The sequence below is a fragment of the Buteo buteo genome, chromosome 11 (assembly GCF_964188355.1).
Source record: "Buteo buteo chromosome 11, bButBut1.hap1.1, whole genome shotgun sequence".
Lineage (NCBI taxonomy): Eukaryota > Metazoa > Chordata > Aves > Accipitriformes > Accipitridae > Buteo > Buteo buteo.
In genome coordinates, this window is record NC_134181.1 from 21,625,371 (window position 1) to 21,647,822 (window position 22,452).

Consider the following 22,452-nt stretch of genomic DNA (forward strand, 5'->3'; position numbering starts at 1 on the left):
CTTGCACTGAGGTCTGGAGGACTGTTTTCTGCTGATGCCAGAGTTACAACATGCTACTTTCTTTAGCTCCTTGAGAAAATCCTTCAATGTTTTTTGCCCCCTTGATTTTTGTGATATTCAAAGCTGAGGTTTTTGTGTTGTTTGCTACATCTTGCATCTCTAAATGCATTGTTAGCTATGGGTAGGATATAAGGAGTTATCACTGCTTACAGCTACTGGTCCTTTCCTGCAACAGCAGTAGGTGAGGACCAGAGGGCTGCTTTTTCTTTAGACTAGCAGGAGGTTGTCTTTGCATGACCCTGACGTCTGCAAATGCTCTGAATACCAAACACTGACTTCCTTGCCTGGGGAAGCAGCTGGCAAATTGTTGGTTACAAAGGACAACACACGGTAGTTGTGTGTGTGTGCGCGTGTTTCTGGACTGAAAGAACTGGAATGAGAGAGCTGTCTCTGTTGCTTTCCTTTCTAAATGGTTTGAGGCTACTTTTAAGTGTTGCTCTTTTGAAAGCTTGAGAAGAATTTAGATCAGTATTTAAGCACTGATAGATTCAGGGCACAAATTTCCACAGTCTGCTCGCTGAAGCTCTTGACAGAAGATCATTTAGCCCTGATCTCACATTGCAGAACAATTTATTTTCTTCTGTAAGAAGATGGTATAATCTCTCGTGCATGGTTGGAGTAGCAGAAGTCTCTTGAAAGAGATCTCCAGCTACAGGGCTATACTAGAAGAGTGAAAGACCTTCCTCTTTAAGCTGCCAACTCCCCTATAGGTTATTGCTGCCCTTAATGTCCATTTTGATTAGTCTGTGCTTGTATCAGTTGCTAATACTGAACTTCAGGTTCAGAGTATTACAAATTGCCAATTACCAAGTATTAAATTTAGTGGCTTTTAATTTTATAAAATACATAATTTAGTAATACCTTGTAAAAGCAAAGCTGTTGAATCCTGGAACTAGAAACAATCTTTAACTGATTTCTGTGTTTTCCAGTTGTGACTCTTCTGTCTGCTTTTCATTCCTCCCTGGTGTTAAATAGACCAGGAGCAGCAGGTGACTGTCACCCAAATGGCTGTAATTGTGGGCAGTGGGAGCAATTTGCAAAGGCAGTTCAGCATCTAAATGGAAGTTCAAGTCATTTCTCAGTGGCAGAAGAGATTGAAGTTCCTTTTAAGCCTCTGGTTTCTAAACTTGCCTCATGATGCAGGATGTGTGGTTGCATTAATAGGGGATCGATCCCTGTTGCCAGGGTTTATCTGTTGCAAAATGTAATTGCTGTATGATGAGGCTTGTTTTCTCTTTGGCACTCCAAGCTACTTTGGCTGCTGGCTTTCTTTACACCGCTGCTGTGCTCAGTGTATCAAAATGGTTCTTCTGTGCTCCTTCCATGAAAGTCAACTCTGTTCATCCAGGACTGCAGCAGAATGCAGCTCACTTACACGGAGCTGGCCCAACCCCATGGTGTCAATCACATGTAACAACTTGTGAGGGAAGAGCAAAGTCGGGTCATTGAATGCTAGCAGGAGTAGGTTTTAGTTTGAAACATCTTCTGTGTACCTTCATTCGGCTTGTGGGAGGCAAAATGAAGTCGAGAGGAGTGATTGTGTCTGGCTTGGGTGCTAATTCAGGAATGGGAGGCCTGTGTTTGACACCCTGCTTTGTTCATACATTGCAAATTCCAAGTAAAGGATTCAAAACTAGAAGCTTTATATTTCTGTGCATATGTGCTTTGTTCATGTGGTTTAAATCTAAAGCTTTACAGGCCAAGGTTGGTGTTCTGGTGGGAATGCTTTTCTGGTACTGCAGAGTTGCCATGCTGTAGTGATAGTGTTGTGTTGTGCTGGCAAAACTGTGGCTCGTGCTGCTTCAGTGACCCTCAGCCACTTCCCCGTGTGTGTGAATAAAGCAGCCAAGCCAAAGCAAAGCTGTAGCAGGACTCTACTCTCCATCTGTCACTGGGGAGAGCCCTGGTCTTTTCCTGATATCTGGCAAGGTGTTCCTGTCACAGGTCCCTTTACTTTCCCACAAGGCTGTCTTTTCCAGGAGTGTCAGTCTGGGATCCAGAAAGACTCCCAGCAAGCTGAGCAATGGCCTCAGACCTCTGCATTGTGGTCCCTTCCTGCCCAGTCCTCACTGCTGATAGGTGGCAAATAGCTAACTTCTTAGAGGCAATTGCTGCTGACCTCTGGAGAACTTGCAGATCAGATTTTGCATTAACTCTTGAGCTTTTTTCTTGAGCTTCTTCACTGTGCTTGCATACTCTGAATCTGTTTCTTTCAGCCCTCTTGTGTGTCTGGCAGGTGTTCCTGTGATGTAAGTAATTCTTGGCTTCTTGCCACATCTGGGGCCAGAATTGTCATGCAAGCTGCATGGCCGCTGGCAGCATGGTGGGCCTGGATCCATGTAGAAATGTTTCAGGAAGAGGTTTCAGGATCCTCTTTCCATATCTGCAGTGTGAGCTCCCTTCTGCTGTCTAGATGCTGGGATAAGTGAGTGCAATGATACAGCCACTACTTTCTTGCATGCTGTGAGTCTTCCTCCTGCCGAGCAGCTGGTAAGTGCTGAAGGCATCATTCTTACTGCTATGTCAGAAATTGCCAGACCACAGAGCCCTGAACCTGAAGCATTTACAGCCAGGGAGCTGGGGCTTTGCTGTGGGACCTTGCATAATGGGTAAATGTTTGTCCAGTGAACTCTTTGGTTACTTTCATATTTGAAGGCTGAGCAGATGGGTGAGATTTTGCTGAGTTTGAAGCTCATCTTTTCAGGTTGAGCTCCATAATCTTTATCTGCTTCTTAAGTGCCTGTTTCCTGATTAATTCAGGCTGCTTCTGAAAGTATTCTTCAGTGTTTGCCTGATTAAAGCTTACTGTTGCTTTGAACTCGGTGCTGGAATGCCCATGTTTGGTGGGGCAGCAAGCCCTGCACAGTGCTCTCGCTGGGAGAGCTCTCAGCTTAAATTCATAGCCGTGAAAATCATCTAATTTATGGTGGTCTTTTTTTCTTGCTCCAAGGGACAGATGATGACCCAATTCCAGGGACATTATGTGCTTTTTTTAAGATTGCTTTTAGGTGGGTTTTAATATGGCATTTAGTCTAGAGGTATATACAAAGGAGCAGAAAGCTCTCTGATGTGTTTGAAGTCGTTGAAGTCTTTACAGATGTAAAGAGGGAAAATCCTTAGCTTTCCTACAGAACTTTCTGTCCATGCAGCTCAAAGCACTTTTTAAAGAAGTGTTGTTATTCCCCATCTGGGAATATGAAAACCGAGGCATGCCAGAGTTGATGATATCCACTGATTGACTGGGGCTCCTGGATCTCATGGCTCAGGATCCCCAGGGGTCCAAACTTCACTCGTGCATTGCATGTACCAAATCAAACTATGAAGGGCCAGTGCCAAACATACTGGACAATAAGTAGCGTCATGCTGCATGTGTGACTTCCTGCCGGATATAATGAATACTTAAAAGTTCATATAGTTTTGTAGAAGGAACTGGGCAAAACTCATGTCAGAAAAATTTGTCTGGGCTGTTATATGCGAGACAAGAACTCCATCTCTGGATAAGGACTCCCCACTGTTGACTCTTGTAGGAGACCAGATTTGTGACTTAGAATAGCCTCTGGTCTTGCACAATTTGACTGCTTTCATTTGTGTGTCCACCGTGCTGCGAGGAAACAAGTTGTGCTGGCTATGTGTGCTGAACAGAGTTGAGAGACAGCTTTTATCCTAGGTTAGAGAAGATGATGGTTCACAGTGGGGCTGTTGCATCTTAAAAGCAAAATACAAAGCTTTAATGAGGAACATAGAGTATCTGATTAATAACCAAATAGCTATAAGCTTAAATCATTGTAAGTAATTACTGGGGTTTTTACTGGCTGAGGCTGATATTTCATCTGCCACAGTTGAAGTGTGGGGTGAAAGAGAACCTGATTTCATCTGTTACTGTTTGTAAATGGTTATCATCTAGGATGTTCCTGGAAAAAAAAAAACTTATTACTCATTCTGTGTTGCTGCTTCACAGGTTTTCATCCTACCTTAAGGATTCAAGAAGAAAAGATTTTTCAAAGGAGATTGTTCTTAAGTTGGAACTTAAGGACCTTAAGTTGGATCAGTGGGTTTTGGTGGTAAAATTCATGACCTTTTGAGCAGGAGAAGCAAAGGTTGAGTGAGGTGGCTGAGGGCAGGTTCTTGTCAGGAGGCTTGCCTGGGCTAATAAAAGCCCTTTCTCGACCAATAGTGCAGATCTGCTTTGTACAAGAATGCTGTTGACGATGGGAATTGTGCAGGCAGGGCTACAGGCCGTGGCCAAAGTTTCTTTTTTTTGGTGTCCCATGAAGTCATCAGGGTCAACATATCCTTTAACTTAGGTCTGGTTGAGTGGGGTGGTGAGGTCTGAGCCCAGTCTGGTGTTAGCTGGGCTGCTGGACTCTTCACCTTGGTGAGCTACTCAGGAGAGCTGTGCTGAGCTGGTTAAGGACTGATTTATTCCCTCGCGGCAAGGAGAAGTGCTGACCTGTGTGCAGCAGAGCTGAGGTTATAATTCAGTTCTCTGCAGTTGTACAATGCTGGTTCTTGGGGATTTCTTGATGCTGCCTCTCATTAGTGAAATACTGGTTTTCTTTTTTTTAATTTTAGCTCATCTGTGTGCTTGTTGAATAGACACCTATGTCCTCGACTGCTCACTGTCTCTAACCCCAGATTTGCTGTCCTCTTCCAGAGTTTCAGCCCCTTGATCCCAACCCTTTTTAGGAGAGAGCAGGTGGAAGTGGCTGCAGGAGAAGCAGATCAGACATCTGAGAACAGCCAGAGCTTTCCAAAGTCCTTGTTCAGCCGCTGATTTCCTTTTCAGTGGCTGTGATCTCCTCTCTGCTCCTTACATGACAACTGAGACCGACAAAATGTGACAAAGTTGGGAAACAAAGGGGGTGTAAGTCAAGGAGTTTGGGAGACTACCACCTATTTTATTTTTTTGCTTTGAAGGCAGTTAGGGTAGCTGTCTGAGCAGTAGCTGCTGCTTCTGCTTCTTCTGGCAAGCCCTGAGCAGGAGTGGGACAAATGCTGAGGCTGATAGAGTTAATGTATTTCAAGGGGAAGGGGAAAAAAAGAGGGAATTTACTTCCACAAGTCTCAAGATTTAGAGCTGGCACAGAGAACAATTTTAAAAACATGTAATTGTCCATCTGTGTTCTTGCTCTGTGGTCTCAGCATGGCTCAGTCAGCTGTGTTAGGCTAATTAGCACTGAGAGAACATGTAATACCATTAACTCTCTCCTTACCTTGTGATGCTTTTCAGGAAACTCAGCCGATGAATAATAGCAAGGGGTTGGCAGCATGCTCACACTTCTTGCTGGGTATGAATCTTGGTCATTTGTTTTGTGCTCATGGGTTTTGTGTGATGCTGAGTGAAGGACGGTTGCTTTTAAAATCAGGAGAAAGATTAGTAGTTTGGGTGAGCTTCTCTTACTGATGTAGGTAGTGTGGTGTGTGTCAGATCAAGGCTGATGTGTATGCGACATGTTCCATGTGTGCTTTTTTTGCAAAAGCCTTTGCTGTATTGCTTATACATGTGAGTGAGAAGGCAGGTGAGCGTTACAAGAATCTGTGTGCTGAAGTCTTATATTTGGAAAGCCCTGCCTTTTATCCAGGTGGATAGCAAGTGATACACAGCTTACACCAGATGAGGTAGACAGGTGTTATCAGATATGGAAGACAGTGAACTGAACTAATGGAGCAGAGGAAGAAACCACTCACTGTATTTTGGTGGGCTTTCTGCAATGGCTTTGACTACAGCAGCAAGGAAGTATTAAGAAAAGTAAGACAAATGAATTTCAGTAACCCCTTGAAAAGCCACTCAAAACTCCAGCCTCTCTGAGGACATTTGTTTTGTGTTGGTGATTGGTGATACTAGATGTTCATAGGGTTTTATCCTCAGTCCTTCTTGACTAAGAGGTTCTAAAGAAATGTATTCTAGCCACTCTCCAATGTCGTACCACTTCTCAATGAGGCCTGCACAGTGCAAAAACCTTGGCTTTTAAGATTTTTCCAGAAATTTCATCTGAGCAGTAGGAGCCTGGGGATGATGCCATGGAACCATAAGACAAATCACACCACCCAGAATGACATGGAATATCAATGTGACCGCTGTTTAAAGGTGTCAGTCTAAAAAAAGTGACTGGTTGCTTTTCTACAGACAAGCACCAAAATGCTGATCTTGGCATAATGGAGTGTAGGCAGCAGCCTTTTCCTGTCTTTATGCTGTTGTTATTCTTGGAGGTCAGAGCATGCCTCAGTTATCCACAGTTCATATTGGCTTTTTCCAATTTAAAAAATGGCCATTGATTTTTTTTTTTTTTGGAAGCCAATAAGTGAAAATGTTACCTTTCAAAAGATGCTTAAGAATGAAAGGGTCTCAGGGGCACATTTTGATAACCTTTCCTCTGTGTGTGTCCATTCCCTGATGCTTCAGAATTTCCTTGGGGAATCCTAACGTCATACAATGCTGATTGGCATGACAGTAGCCCAGAGATGAGCTCATTAAGTGTGAGCAGGAGCTGTGTTGTGTGCTGGTTCACTTGCTGGGCATTTGCCTTTCTCAAAGGCAGCTGCAGAAATTAAAACTTTATAAACAGTGTGACAAACCGAGCTAGAACACTACTTTAGAAGTAGCCACTTGCTTCTAAAGTAAATCATGTTATGGCCTGCTTAATGTGCCTTGAGAAGGGGAATGGCCTAACAAACAGCTTCTATTCAGGATTTTCATTAGTAGATGTGCAGATGAGGCTTCTGCTTAGATGGGGAAACTGAAGCACAGAGGGGCTGTGACTTGCAAAGTGTTACACAGTAGTGCCAGCTTTGTCCAGTGCGTTATCTGGCATTTGCCAACATGCTGACTCCTGTCGTCTTCCTTTATCTTACTACGCTTTTGAAAATCCCAAAGTGACTGAGCAGATGTCCATCTGAAAGTCATCTTATGCTTCTAATATGGCTTGATGCTTTTAAGGAAATAATTGATGTGTGCTGGTTTTATTTGTGCATTTTTGCTGGTAATCAGTGTGATGAAACAGAAGGCTCAGCTGGGATCTCCAAAGGTAGGAGGAGTCTCAAAGCATCTCCAAAATGATGGCTTGACCTCCAGGTTAACCTGGGCATTTTTAGGGCTTTCAAACCTGTGTTATCTTGGCTCTGCATCAGCTTTGGGAACTGGATGACCAACTGCATTCTCCCATTTTCAGGTTCTTCCAAGTGTTTTCTGCCTGTGTTGTGTGTAGTTAGTGTGGAAATACTTAAGTAAAAATCCCACCCTTCCCCAGTAGGTAAGGAAGGAGACATTGTTTCTGTACCTGGCTCTCAGACAATTTCCTGACTTTTAAAAATGTGGAAACAGAAGGTGCTTAATGACCTAGTCAGGTTTCACAGGGGCTCTTTTGCTATTAGTAAGGGGATCTTTTGTCCCTCTGTTCATGCCTTCATCACAGGGGCCTCAGATCCAGTCCCAGCATTTTGCGGCTCACCCTGTTTCCCTTGCTTCCAAGCTGCTGCCTCATTCTTGACAGCTCCAGGCTCAGAAAGGGGCTTTTGATGTCTGGGGAGATGCTAGCAGAGCCTGCTTTGCAGCCCTTGGGCCTGGGGTTTTCCCTGCCGGAAAGTACAGCTTGCAAGATGGATTTTTTTATTTTTTTTTTTAACTAAGATGCTGAAGCAGGAGGGTTTCTGTGCTAGCCTGAAGGGAAGGCAAAGCTGCTCTCTGCCTTACTATCTCATTAACGCATTACAAACCGAGTCAAGCTTAGTCTAGCTTTTTCCCCATGGGGACGCTTCTGCTTTGTAGTGTGTGTTGGCTCCTGTTGTGATCTGTGTAACCTTTGTGTCCAGTGTTCATTGCAGTAAGTGAATTTTGAACCCTTGGCTCTTAAGACCTATGATATTCCTTCCTTCAGCAAGAGAAGAGATCCATAGCGCAAATGTTGCACTGCTTTGCAGGAGCTGTGGTGTTGCAGGGATCTATCTTGCTTTCAGCATACTTGCAAGTCATGGCTTACAGGGTCAGAAGACTGTTGTGCTCACGTGTACAGCAGCTGCATCTGTTCACCTGGATTGCTCAACTCAGAGGTGTGTTCCATAATTTGAAGTTAATCCTTTTGGGAGATACAAATAAAAAGGATGGGATGCCTCAAAGACTGAAATGCTAAATGCATGGCAGGATTTTGAGGCAGTGCGATGGGGCTGGCCGAAGGAATAGTTATCCAAAGAAGAAAGCAGAGATCTGATGCTTGGAGATACTTAAAACTGGGGTGGATAAAGCTGCAGTCAACAAGGAGGTGAAACCTTGTGCCCTGGCTGTGGGTCAGCTACTCCAGAGAGCTGTGTTTGATGAGCTCCACCTATTGCAAGCCCCAGCGGAAGCTTGGTAACTGGAGTGCTACTTCCCTTTGGATTTAGAGTCTTGAGGAAGTAGCAAGCAGAAGTCCAAAAGGGGCCTGACAGCTTGGGTAGCATCTCAGGTGGCAGCACTGTCCGTGTGTTTTCTTTACATCGGTCACAGAGTCTTTGTCATACAGGAGATGATGGAAAATTGGTTGTTCCTTCAAGGCTTACGAGGTTAGGACATGGATGTCAAAAAGTACTACTTATGCATTATTGATGTTAAAATACCATTCATCTCTGCTTATTTTCAGATGAATTGGTTTAAGGTGCAGCCTGGGCTGACTGCTTGGATAGCAGCACACACCTGCTGCGAAGAGCAGCACCAGGCAGGCAGCTTGGCCCTTGCCTGACTCCAAGAGAGCTCTGATCAGATTTGTTTCTTTTTAAGAACCAGCCAGCAGCTTCTGTGCACATAGGCAGCCCGCAAAATTATCAGTCACTCCAGCCTGGTCTTGCCTGTGTTGCTTCAGGGAATAGGCTCAGTTTCCCAGGGAACAGCTTCTCCTACCTGGTTTGAAGAGCAAGGTTTGGAGAATGTTGGGGGTTTTTTTCTGAAAGGGAGAAAACTAATTGTTTGCTTTTGAAATTAGAGAAGTGATGGGGACTTGTTAATTTTAGCTCTGTTTGCTTCACACCAGGTAATCCAGCATAAAATAAATACATACTCAGTATTCAGGTAGGTGTGGCCTGGAGGTTCAGTTGTGTGAGGACTTAATTGTCTCCTGGAAGGTGCTGAACACATGCACTCCTATGGCTTCAGTTTCATGGAGGCAGGAGCACCTGCCTCTTGTACAGTGCATCTGTCTGTGGAAGGCACCCAGAACATGGCAGCTTAAGCACAAGAGTCCACCAAAAAAGTATTTAGACAAAATATTCCTCTTGACTCAGAAGGGATTAAGTTTTTTTACAAACCCCTCTAGGTAAGTATTGCTTGCTCCTCAAGTGATCATTCCAGAAGGCTAGAGGACTATTTAATGAGGCTAGACACAGATGGGGAATATTGAAAAAGGATAATTAGCCTCATTTTCCCCCCCTTGGTCTGTAATTCCCCGGAGCTAACAACATTAAGAGAATGTGGAAAGTTTTGTAATTGTGTCAGGTCTAAACTGGGGCAGGTTTCCCAAGTGAGGCCTGAGTGTCCCACGTATGTGTGGTAAGGAGCTGGTATTTTCCAGAGCTTCCACTCTTGTTCTCCCTTTCTCAGCATGGAGGTCAGGGGAGATGGTACCTTTGTGCTGCTGCAATTAGGGATCTTAACTATCTTCTCAGCTCCAAGGCCCCTTATACCCAAATACCAACATGTGCTTTTTCAGCCTGATTGTGCACCAGGCATTTTGATTAGGAAAATGCAGTTGTGTTGAGCCACCTGGGGGTAAGTTGGAGGGGTTTTGGCACTTGGAATGCATAAGGTTGCTATTACAGAGTAGACTATGGACAGAAGCCTGCAAGCCTTCTTGATGTGGCTGTTTGGCTTTCCCAGCTTCCCCTATCTTGCCTCTGAGATCCTGCCTCCTTTTCCCCTCCTTTCAAGGATGTGGCTCTGCTGAAGTGCTTCTGTAAGGGCTTGCAGGGCACCTTGCTGCTTGCTGCTGAGCTGTGCACTTTCCTGAAACACTGCACTGTTGGCATCCCTTATTTTAGTTCCATTTCTTGCAAACAGGACTGGACTCAGCTGTGCTTGAGTAGGGACACCTGATCACTGCACTGGGGCGAGTCATGGGGTGTGGGTGTTGTGTTCTGCTATGGTAGCAGGAGTGGGATGATGTGATGGATTGGGACCCTCCTCTTCACACCTGGTAACTCTGCACCTGGTGTAAGACCAGAACACAGGAGAAAAGCTGGTGTATTAGACTTACTCTGCCACTGAACTGAAGTATGAAAATTTAGCTGTTTATGCGGCTAAGGGGCTTGCTGGGAGCAGATCAAACACTTGTTCTTAAATTAGGATGCTACAGTTCAGTACTCTAAGTGCGTGCTCTGTGGAACAACTTCTGGGACAGCCTGTGACAGCACGTTCGTTGTCTTCATGTGGTTTGGTGCCCAGCATACATAACTGGGGCCTTTTCCGTGCACATAGGTCGCAGCATTTCAGTTAGTAAATGTAAAGGGAAGGGTGAGAAATTCTTCAGTGGAAGATGGAAGTAACGTATCCACAGCTGGGCATCAAAACAGGAGGCTGGGTGGGTGTGGTTATGCTTTAATGCTTGGGTACCACTTTGAGCTTGGTGCAGAGATGGAGGGTCCTAAGAACGACACCTGTAAGTATTAGAGGCACTTAGTGATCTAGTGTCTAGCATGTTTTCCTTGTAATAACTTTGTAATAGGGAAGACCTTTCTATTTTACAGTTGCACAGCACCTTGTACAGTAGCATCATCTGTGCTACCATGCTCCAGCATGGTCCAAAAAAATTAACTGTTCTGCATTTTGGAAGTCTTACTATGGAATTTAATAGCATAGCAGTATAATGAAATCTTTATAGGAAAGTGATGAGAGCGAGTGGTTTTGTGTGTGAATTACAGGGTCTGTGAGTGGGCGAGACACTAGCTACTTGTTTTATTGCTGACAATATACTTATTTTCATGTTTATTCCTGGATTACAATGTGTGAATAGCATCCCAATGAATAGCCAGGCAAATAGTTATTTATCAAGTATTTAAAAGTGAAAGGTCTTGTAATTTTCCTTAGTAATGACTGTGATTTCTTCCAGCTGGATTAATTGCTCCCATGAAGAACAAGAAGTGTTTTGGTTTCTACATGGAGAGTTATTGTCTCCCATAATAATGCAGACCAGAGGATTTTTTTCCTTCCTGGCCTGGGATCTGGGAAAGGTTGAAATATGCATAACCTGAATTAATACCTTGTAAAGCCCTTTAATATTCTTCCGTTTGTCATTTTGGTTGGAGTGATGCAGGAGTCACTGCTGGCATCAACCCAGCAGCAGCCTGCCTCAGAGCTGCTTTTGTTTCAGTTTGAGGCAATCAGTGGGTCTTGTGATGGAATCGCCTTGAAAGGTCACTTTTAATTATGTTTCTGACACATTCCTCTGTCCCCAGCTGGGCAGTCCTGATGGAACAGGTTGCCTGCAGCTTTGTGGCTCTGTTGCTACAGTGGACAACTTGAAAAATATACTTTAGAGCAGCTGCTGGCAGGCCAAAGGGGGCAAAAACATTTGAACAAAGTGTAATGTTCTGTGCCCAGCCATTGCTGCTGGTACGCTGAGGTGATGGAGGAAGCAAGTATCAAAGCCTAAGTAATACCTTGGTAGCAACCTGTCTCATGCCCCTGGATAGCAAAGTGATTTCTTTGCTGCTGAACTGAGTGTCATTGAAGGGCTGTGACAAACCTTCCCTGCACATCATGTTGAGTGGCCACAGCAGATAGAGTTTTTTCCTTTCTCACCCTTCCTGGGACTGACCATCTTCCTGCTCTGAGAGCTGTGGCTTGTAGTGCTGGTCTAACCAACAGTATGCTACCTCTGTCAGACTACAGGCTGGCAAATCCCTGGAGCCATTTTTCATGTATATCTTAGCTTCTTGCCTTCCTTTACCTCAGCTGGTGGACAACATTCAGTTTTGTCTCTGGGTTGGAGAAGACTGAAGGTAGTCATGAAGTTAAGATCAAGGGGTCCTATGTTTAGATCCTAGCTCTGCCACAGGCTTTGAAAACCTGCTCCCTATTGTGCATGTCCAGATCCCGTAAGCTATTTAATTGCCAGATTCCTGTAGGTTTATGGGAGCTGAACTGACCTGTCATCTCTTAGCGCAACAAGCAGAGTTAATGGCAAGGCGTGCTTTCTGTAACCGCTGCTTCCTTTCCCAACTCCTGCCTCCTCTTGGTCCTGCACTCTTCAAGTCCCAGAAATGTGCAGGGTGTAACAGCCTGGGTTTAACCCAGGAGCAGGTACTGTGGCTGTGTTGAGGCCAGCACAGAGGGGTTTTTTTTTCCAGGGCATGTGGTTACTATGCTATGCCTCTAAAATTCCTGCATGCTCGGGGTCCGCCTGATGTTTCTCACGGCAGCTCACGCATTTCCTGCGCGCCAGGGGTGGACCCTGATGGCACGAGAGTGCAGGGAGGTGACAGGAGGAGGGGGACCACGCCGGGCGCCAGTGCTGCAGAGTGCATGAGAAACAGTGCTGCTCCCCAGCTGGGTAGGGGATGGAGCCGGCTCTTTGGATACTGTGTTTGAAAATAAATAAACTGTGTGATTGTATTAATCTGAAGCCAGCACTCGTGGCTCCAGGGTCTCTATGGGGAGTTCTGGCTAATTGATGCATAAAGACACCAAGTTTATTCTGTCAAAGGAGATTCACGGATGTAGAGTAACCTTTGATGTATGACTGCTGTATGATGGGACTGTCCTTGCTGAGGGCTGTGAATGGGTGGTATGTTTGGGGTGCCCTAAATTGTGACAATGTTGCAGCAAGGCTTTTCTTTCTTCCTGAACTGCTTTTCCCACCCCACCCCTTTCCAATCTGATCAGCAAACACTCCTAAATATTCATAATGTGGGATTTGTCTCCATCCACATGACTGCTGTTGATTTGAAAGGCATGTGACAATGGAGGGGGGAGATGGGGTTAATCTCCTCCTGCACTGGCTGAACAAGGCTGTGCAGGGGGTGTACAGCATGAGAATTTATTCTTATTTCTGAACATGCCTTTTCCACTGTATTTGCAGTCTGCAGAAAAGGAGGAAGAATATTTTCCTTTCCCTAACTGCTTCTTCAGATGCTGACAGTTCACTGACAGGACAGGGACATGGGTGCCCTATTTGCGTGCAAGTGGGATTTCAGGGCGTCAATGCCTCCAGGCTTAACAAGTAACTCCACAGCACTTTCCTCTCCGCCAATCCAGCAGTAACCCAACTGGGTTTGCAGCTCTTTGGGTTTCTCCATGTCCGTGAGCCAGTTTCTACATGGAAGTTGCAGGGTCAGGTTGGTGGGTAGGAGGCAAGCAGCTATGAGCCTGACTTGTAACGAGGGCAGATCCTCTGACCAGCGAGGCTTTTGGCCTCTCATTGGCACATGCTCTAGACCAGGGATGAGCCTGCACACCCTTGCTGGCAGCAGATGCAGCCAGAAGCCCAGAGTGTGGGAGGGTGGGATGGAGGACCATGCCTTCTGGCCAAGCTGTGGGTCGGGCTGGCCAAGCTGTGGGCCGGGCTGCCTCTGTGCCCACAGAGCTGTAGGGTCCCAGAGAGGCTCACGGGCTTGTGCTCCAGGGGAACAAAATTGTTACCTTGGCAAACCAGGGCAACCTCATTAAGACCTACTGAGAGTATGAAAAGCATGTTGCTGGAGGCAGGTCATTGTAAGTGAGGGGACTAAAGTAGCTGGGGTTTTCTAACAATTAATTATTGAGTGGGTTTCTAGAGATTCTTTCTCATGTTTGTAATTCATTCCCTGCTGTAGATGCTGTATTGATTTATAATTTTTTGAAGTTCAATATTTGTGCCCTCAGGGCCTCAAACAAAAATTAACTAGAAAATGAGAGCAAATTTCTGCATTTTGTCTTGTCAGAGCTTTCTCTCCCATTCCCTATCCTTGGAGCCAGTTTCCATACTCTGGTTTGGGTTGCAGATGTTGCCAAGCCTGTGTGCCGTGGGCTGCGAGATGTGGGTGGCAGAACAGCTGTGGCAGAAGAGCTGCCTCACTGACCAACAAATGAGGAAATCAAGAGCCCAATTAAGAGCCTGGAATTGCCCTCAGTGACCTGAGCAGAGCATTTAGTAGCTGCTAGTGAGACAGGCCTGTTTGAATGAATAAGCATTCCTGTTTGTTTGAAGAAAAAAAAATCCCCTCCTCCCCCAGCTCTAATTAGCTACTCTTTTCCTTTTTTCTGCCATGAATATAGAGGGTTTGTCACTGGAATGAAATCTTAACAAGACGCATGTTCTTCAGCTTGCAGCTAGTGGAGGTAACCTGTGTGCAGGTGGTGTGGAGACTCACCTGTTTTCTGTGTTTCCTTGCTGGAGCTTTGCTTTTGCTGTTGTGAGTACAGCTCTTCCTCACGCTCTGGTTTGTCTCTTTTTTTCCAACAGAGTGACTAAAGAAGTGGACTCAACCTCAAAAGAAGCTAAATCCTTTCTAAAGCAGCAAGAGAAATGGCAGTCGTCAGCTCCAGCTTCCCTCCCAACAGTCTCTGGGTGAGTATGTGGTTTCTCTGCCTGGGTAGGGACTCTTAGTGAGAAAGATGGCACTCAAGCTGATAATATAGGCTCTGTGGTATTTAAGCTAATGGGCATTTGTTTTCTGCAGGACTTCAGTGAGAGCAAGACTAGGCCTGGAAGGTGTGATGATTTGCGGGGAGAGGGAAGTGGGGGAAGCAACCCATGAGTCCCATGACTCACTTCATAGGTTCAGGCTTGAATTTCTCAATCCTCATAAATCATTCATTCTAGTAAGGAAATATTGTTTTGGATGTCTTGAGCAGCCTGATGAAACTGCAGGTAGCCAAGGAACATGTCTGAGGTTGCCTGCAGTTCCTTTTGAAAGGTGCTTCTCGGGACCATAAAAAGCCATGACAAGCTGGGCTGTTGCTTCTTATAAACTTTGGGGGAGCATTTGAATGAGAGAAGCTTTTGCCTCTTTGATGTTCTCTAGTATCATTTTGGTGTGGATTTGTCACTTTCTGTTCAAGCTCTAACGCCTAATTCTGAGATTATCATAATGCTTGTCAAAGATACAAAGAGGTCAGGCCCCCTGTGCATATGACATGCCACTCTGTGTGGTTCTTGATGAGCTTGGGAGATCACCTGCTTCTCAGGAATAGAGGAGATGCTTCTGTGTTCCAACAATGATTTTTAAGTCAGTTATTTGCATTTATATTTGAAAGACATAAGCTGCGTATTATTTGGTCACATAGATGCAACACCCATGAAATAAATACATTGTCCTTCCCATCTCCTGAAGAGCAATTCTCCAGTGTGAGTTAAGGCTGCCTTTCCCCAAGATAGGCTGTTACTCAGTTGCTGCAGCTGGATTGCCACTGATTTTTCCAGCTAAGTGTTGCATAACTTGTAGTTAGATCAGTGTAGTGAAAGCATAGTATGTGTGTGTGTGACTCTTGACAGCTGCTGTTCCCTGAGATGAATGAATGCATAGATGAGCACAGTCTTGTTGCTGCTGTTCATGCTGCGCAAGGGTTTGTCCCTGCAGAGCTCATTAATTGTAACCTAAGTGTTGTATATGAGGTTTTGTGCTGGAAAAACTTGCCTTGAGTTGGACTGGCATTCTTTGTTCAATCTGGGCAGCCACAAGAGGTGGTTCAGGTGGCAGCTGAAACTAGGGCAGTTCTTTGCTGTGCACACTGCTGGTGGTCCTATGTCTTCAAACCTGCCTTCTAATTCTCCCAGCAAATGTCCTGCTGCTCTGAGTGCTGGCAGGTTTGGTAGCCCACTGGGAAAGCCCCACAGGCTGCTCACCTTCCTGCTCTGCTGAGATCTGTGTTTCCTTCTGTATCTTACTGGCCTAGGGGAGGAGGTGGATGGCCAGTGGGCCTGCACAGCCTAGTCATTACCAAGGTGCACGGCTGCTTGTGCTGGAGCTCTGATTGCTCAGGAGAAGTAGCCAGAGCCCAGTTTGAGTTAACGATGCAGATATCTGAAGTGAAGAATCCACATCAAATATGGAAAAAATGGAATATAAATCAATATAAGAAATAATGAGTTCAAGGACTCCTTTAACTTTCCTCCAGTGTTGTTATTTTGGAAGCAGCTTAATTAGGTCATCATTCACCTTGCTGATGTGTGATGTCCTACTGACAGTTGCTTGTCCAGAATATGAGGTGGCCTGGCTGTGGGGAAGGGAGGGGAAAAATACCCTGGGCTTGCATGTCTTGCCTTCTTTCAGAGCAGCAAACCCTGATGCAGTGCAGCCATGAGTGCCTTCCCTTTTGCAACCTGCTGCAGAATATCCTGGGTTTGTGCAGTGATGCTACAGCAGAGGCATAGCAGTGGTATTTTGATCAATGTGTGGAACAGCCCAGTGCTCTTGAGGATTTAGCAGGAGACTGTCTGGGGCAGCCTGGCCAGAATGTGCCCTCTGGACTGAGAGTGCTCCAGGGAGTCTTCTGCCTTGGGATAGTATCCAAGACTGATCCTTCAGACTGCCAGCAAACATGCTTGCCTTTGGGCTTAGGAGGGTGCTTCCAGCTGGGAAGTTAGCCAGGGTATTTTCAGGTGAGAAAATCACTAACAGGCTTGCAGTGTTCCTTAAAGCCAGAGGCGAGTCCCTTATGTTAAGAAAATTACAAAGGTCCGGTTTTAGACTTGGAGCCAAGCTATTGTCCAAGCCCTGTTCCTCTGGAGCAAAGAGCCACAAGCCTCAGTGACATGCCAGAGCAGCACCTGGGGACCGACAGAGCTTGGCATTGCCTGATGGTTCTTTGCTGCTGCCCTTTGGCTACTTAAAATAGAAGTTTTGGGGGACAGGGTGCACTTCTCTCTTGTGCATTACTGGAGAGCTGCAGTCTAGGTCAGTATCACTAGAAGGCAGTGAAAAACATGTGATTCGGGATCATAGACCTGTCTGTGGATGCCCATTGTCAGCCCCCAGGACCTTTGTCAGCTATTAAAAAAAAAAAAAAAAAAAAAAAGCCTTGTCCTGTGTGCAGGGGATTTGAGCAGCTAAGAGCGGCCTCTCCATCTGGCTTTTCTTTCTTCACCTTGCAAGCAGCTTGCATTATTTCTGGATGCAACCAGCCTCCCTGCATTTATTTAATTTCCCTTCTCTAAACAGACAGAAGTAATCCAGGAAAGCAGTGGTCACAAAACCAAACATCCGGTTCCACATCTCCACGTTACAAACTCTTGCAGCCTAACTGGTCCAGGGGAAGGGCTGTTTGGGGCTGAAAGTGCATTTCCTGAATGTGTTTAACATCCATACCGGATGTGCTATAAAAAACCTAGATTTTTGCTTGTGAGGGATGTGGGGGTGGTTGGAGGAGAATAACTTAAACACTTGGCTGTAATTAAAGCCAGGAGTACAAAACAACCCACCCAGTTCTCTCAGCAGGCTTTGCTAGAAAGGTCAGAAGCCCTTGGTTCCCAGGGATGTGATGGTTTTCCAGGCTTCCCATTATTCCCGTTGTGTCCCCCTGTGACACCCAGCTGGGCAGTGGTCTGTCAGCAGTTTGTTTGGAGGGGTTTGGGGTTGATACTCTGTTCCAGACGTGTTTCTCTTGTGCTCTTGGGTTGTGTTAGGCTCTCACTGATGCTGTCAGAGGTATAAGATGTGATGAGGTGGATCCACTGATCCGTTCTAATTTGCTGTCACAAAAAAATGGGTGGAAGGCTCCCAGCATTCAAAAAAAGCCCTCCACCCACCCTGCTAAGCCTTCTTGCCTGTCTATGTGGTTTAGGGCTCATTTCCTATCCTTACCACTGCTCGAGGGCCTTATGGGGGGCAGCAAGAGTAGCTCCTGGCTGTAAATGCATGATCTGATGGAGGGGGTCTGTCAGCTCTGTGGGCATCCCTGCTGCTCTGAGAGCTGCTTTCTGCCACCTCCCCAGGCCAGGCGGGACCCATGAGCTGGGTCCATAATCCTCTGCCCTAGTAATCCTATTTTGCAACCATTATTTCATATTCAGAGGCTGTTAAAGCAAATGAAATCCTCCACGCAGCTTACTGCAGAATGACTGTGTGCGTGTACTTGTGCATGTGTGACTTGAGACACAGTGGAGGGGGGTTGAGCTATAGGCTGGGAAATACCTGCACAGACCCGAGCCCTTTGGTGTGAGCAGCTGTGATCTGCCCATAGGTCCTTGACACTCGTCAGAGCACAGCAGTGTTGCATAGGGAACAGTTCTGTTGTAGCAGTCCTGAAAATGAAAAAAATGTAGTTGGTGGATCTCATTTAAGATTTTCCTCTAGGCAGATGTTTCTACACAGCCTGAACAGGAGCCAGGAAGAAAAAGGGAGGTTTTTCACTGGCTTTGTTCTTGCCTTTGCTTATTACCAAAACCGTTTGTAATTAAATGTGGACTTGCTCACTCAGCCCAGCTGTTGCTTTTCTGTTTGATCCTGCCTGAAATTACAGTGGTGGATGTGTGACCTCCTAGGCCTTTTCATGCCTTATAGGCTGGTATAAACACAGGGTAAAATTTGCCTTTGAAGCAAGCAGGCACCGTTCCCATGGAGTTCAGGAGGTGCAGGTGCTTGTCAACCCCGGGGCTGAGTTTGGTCTGCGAGGGTTTGGACCTCGGTGCAAGACCTGGCAGGAAGAGGCACTGCAAGAAAGCTCTGACCCAGAGACACATAATTGTCCTGAACAAAGTAAGCAAGATAAACTCTAGCCCATTCACCATGGATGCTTTCCTTCCCTAGTCTACAATAGAGCAGTTCATGTGGACTGACCATTATATGGTGTGAAAAGCTTCAGGCCTTTGCTTTTAGAAGTCATTTACTCTGCTGTATGCTAATGTTGGAGTAGAGGGACTCTAGCCGGAAGACATCTGTCCATGGCTTCTCTCCCATCTTTAATGTGCAAGAGGAGGAATGGTAGCAGTCTTTGTGGGAGGATGTGGATGGTGGAAGAACCTGGAGCCTGTTTGCAGCATCCTGACCTGTTACTGTAATTTCTAAGCTACTTCTCCCCTCAAGCCTGGTTACCTGTAGGACCTCCTTTGCATCCAGAGCTCTTTCTTACAAAAGATGCTCTTTCTGCATGAGTTGTCTGAAGCTAATTGGATCCCTTTGCTGTCACGACGAAAACTGGTTACTTGACATCTTAAGTGGACACTGAGATGGGCACAGGCTCTCAGCTTCTGTAAACCTCAGATGATCTAGAGCAAGTGCTGCAGCACTTGCATGCCTGCAGGGACCAATTTCATTTCACAGCAATTCCATGATTGGGATTTTTTTCTTCAGAAAGCAGGAATTTACAGTTGGATTTCAGCTCAGCGTGAGCTGCAAGCGGTTATTTAGCTAAAAGTCTTGCACATTTTGCTAGTATTGGCTGAACAAGAATGCAAATAAAGCAAGTAATCAAGACCTTTAGGGGATCTGGAGGTGGGGGTTTTTTCAGTAGTCACTTAAGCAATTGAATAGCTCTGTTCTTGCTAGGGATTTCAGGGCTTCTCAGCTTTCTCCTGCTCTTCCCTTGCTGTGCTCCAGAGAGTGCTGTTCTCCCAGATGGAGAGATCCAGCCCCTTGCACCATAGCCAACTGTCTGGGTGTGAGTAGTACATGACATATTTTTCTGTGCACAGCAAGATGAACCAGCCAGGGGCAATATTCATGTGCCCTAGAGCTAGTTTTACTTATTTCCTATTCATACACTTTGGTTGTGAAAGATTAAATGTGGTGGTAGCTGTTCCAAGTGAGTAATTTCTCTTCAGGTCTTAGATCCTTTGTTGGTTTTGTTTTTGTTTTAATTATTTATGTTAGTGTCTCTACTGGCTTATGCATATCCACTCCTTGAATCAACGTGGTAACAAGGCTGGGTGATTTTTTTGGAGTATCTTGGTTTTATTTGCTAGGGTGACTGAAATCAATTACCCCATGGGGATGAGTGTGGAAAGGTGTGTGTTTGTGTGGGGAAGGGGGGGAGGTTTATCATTAGGAAAAATGATGGCTGTTTCAGTATTGAAGAGAAGGGTTTCCATCAGCCATAGTAAATAAGATGCTGATCGCTGCACACTTGTAAAGCATGCCAAATAACCTTATCCTCTGAACATCTGCCTCCCCTCTTGAAGTCAGTGTGGACTGAGGCTTCCAGCGCCACATGAAATCAGACCTCTTGCAGAGCCCACAGCAGCGAGGATGTAGACCTCTGGCTGGCACAGGTTCGGCAGCAGCAAGGGCACCGGCATGGGCTTTGCAGCCCAGCTGAGAAGCAAAGTAAGTCGGGCTTTCCAAGCTGTGAGCCATGGCTGCACTGCCATCAGATCCCGTGCTGGGGACCTGACCGCTACCTGCAAGACAGGCTTATCCAGGGCTGCAGTCACCTCTGAAGCTTAACTGTGGAGAGTTCTGCCGTTTTGGGTCTTTGCCCCTTCTCTGAACAGTTCTTCTTCTTAAGCTTATGTTAAGCCTTTTCCGATAAGAAACAGAGCTCTGAGTGTGGGAGGTTTCGTACCCACTCTCCCAGACTCAAAGCAAAACGTGCATTAAACGTCCTTCTTTTAAACTAGTCTCTCAGGAGCAATCCTTTCTTGTTCTCAGCTAAATGAGTCAATGCCTTCTACCCCAGCCTCTATTTTGCAATAGAAATGAATGAGATTTTTTTTTAGCTCCATTCTACACTTTCCTGTGGCCATGCTAGCATGCATGTGGTTTCTTTTGCTTGAGGCAATGGCATCTTATTGGAAAGAAGTTTAGTGGTGCCTGTATGGCTCTGTGCCTTGCTGCAGTCCTCTGTCTTGATGTTGCTAAGCTGAATCCCTGGGCCAGACTAACTGGGATCAGCTGTTTCTTTTTCTAGTCTCATTGGAGGTTCAGCAGAATGGAATCTCAGCTATTTGAGGACTTATACTCTCTAAAGCATCTGTCTTATAAAATACAAACAACCCCCCACCAGTCTGGGGCCTTTGATAATTCCCCAATGAAAGTTGTGGGGCAGTTTTCCCTTAGGGCAGTACAGGTTTTATGAGGCTTATTTTCATTTGCTTTCATCTCTTAGATCATGAGCATTTCTCTTTCTCCCTCTGTGAAAATGATTGAGGAAATTAACTGCTAATGGGGAATGAAGCCAGCTGTATTTTTATTCCAGACCCCTTGCAAGGTCGTGGAGGGAAACCCCTGTATCTTCCCATGTTAGACTAGGTCTGGTTGGAGTGAGAGGGGCAGCCTTGCTTTATGGTTAAAGCCTGGGATTGGAGGTGGATACTAAGAGCTCCTGTTGCCAGCTGTGCTGTGGCTTGGGGGTGTGTCTACCAAGAAGATTGTTTCCACTCCTGTCTTATTTTGCTTTTATAGTGCCTCCTTGCATATTAACTGAGCTGCACCATGTCCCTTGAGTGTCTCCCCCATACCAGATGCTTGTGTTACATCCTCTTGCTTTCCCACACTCATGTTCCTCTGTTTTTCTCACATCAAGGAACAAGTTCAGCTGAATCATTCTTCATAAAATATGAACCAGCTAAGTAAGGCTGGAGGGGCAGTCAGAGTAGAGCGATGCTCCCTGTTTTCAGGCAGTCCTATTGCCCCAGGCTTTTCACATACTAGTGGCTTCATTCATGGAAAATCACATACTGGTGGCCTCATTCGTGGAAAATCAGCACACCAATATTTTCCAGCACATTTGTAAGCCAAAACTTTGATCTGCATGCTAGGTTGTCAGCCTCGTGCAGGACTAGGCTCAGAAAACAGGCATGCCCAGGCTGGCTGGCTTGATATCAAGATGTGAAGTCAAGCAATTAGGGTTAGTTACCAACTCAAATGCTGGCTTTCTCCCTTCCTGTCTTAAAGGAGATGTTGGTGTGACTCTGAGCTCTCAAAGGGCACATGGTCTCTCTTCAGAGCTCCAACCTTTTTGGTTGGCAGCAGTCTCTGCAACTGCTCTTTTGTTTGTTTCCAGAAAAAGCCGGAGAGAGGCTGAGCAAGTGTCTGCCCTGGCCATAGGGATTTCCTCTGCCCATTCCTGGCAGTGAGGATGATTGGCATGGCTGGGGTTTGCTTCAGCTATTGCTGTCCTGGTGTGGCGGTGGCAAAGCCCCCCAGTTCTTGCATTTCCCTTACTTTTTCCTACCTGAAACCCTGAGCCTCGAGTGAACTGGTGAATGGGCTGAGCTAAAAGGGCACCTTTTAACAAGCTCCAGACTGTCTCAAGCTCTCCAGGGTGCTCTAATCCAGTCTGCCAAGCCATGGAGTACTTTATTTCCCTATCCAAGGAGTTTCAAAGCCTTTCCAATGCGTTGGGTTACAGCCCAGTCGGCTTTGCCCTGGAGCCCTTGCCATTGCGCTCTTCAGAGCTACCGCAGTCCTTGTGGCAGTTGCTGTACTGTGGGACCCTCTGCAGAGGCAGATAACTGGTGTCGCATTGGCAGCAGACATCCCTCTGGGTGTGTGAGATGCTCTTGTACCCACTGA

At 45.9% G+C, this 22,452-nt stretch overlaps 1 protein-coding gene across 1 annotated transcript in view; it reads left to right on the top strand.

Annotated features, from left to right (window-relative positions):
• The window catches only part of CFDP1 (craniofacial development protein 1), a 67,079-nt gene that overhangs the window by 5,375 nt on the left and 39,252 nt on the right, over positions 1-22,452 (top strand). Inside the window, exon 5 of the mRNA XM_075040371.1 lies at positions 14,463-14,567. Within this exon, the coding sequence (XP_074896472.1) occupies positions 14,463-14,567 (105 nt within the window). The remainder of the gene's footprint in view (positions 1-14,462; positions 14,568-22,452) is intronic.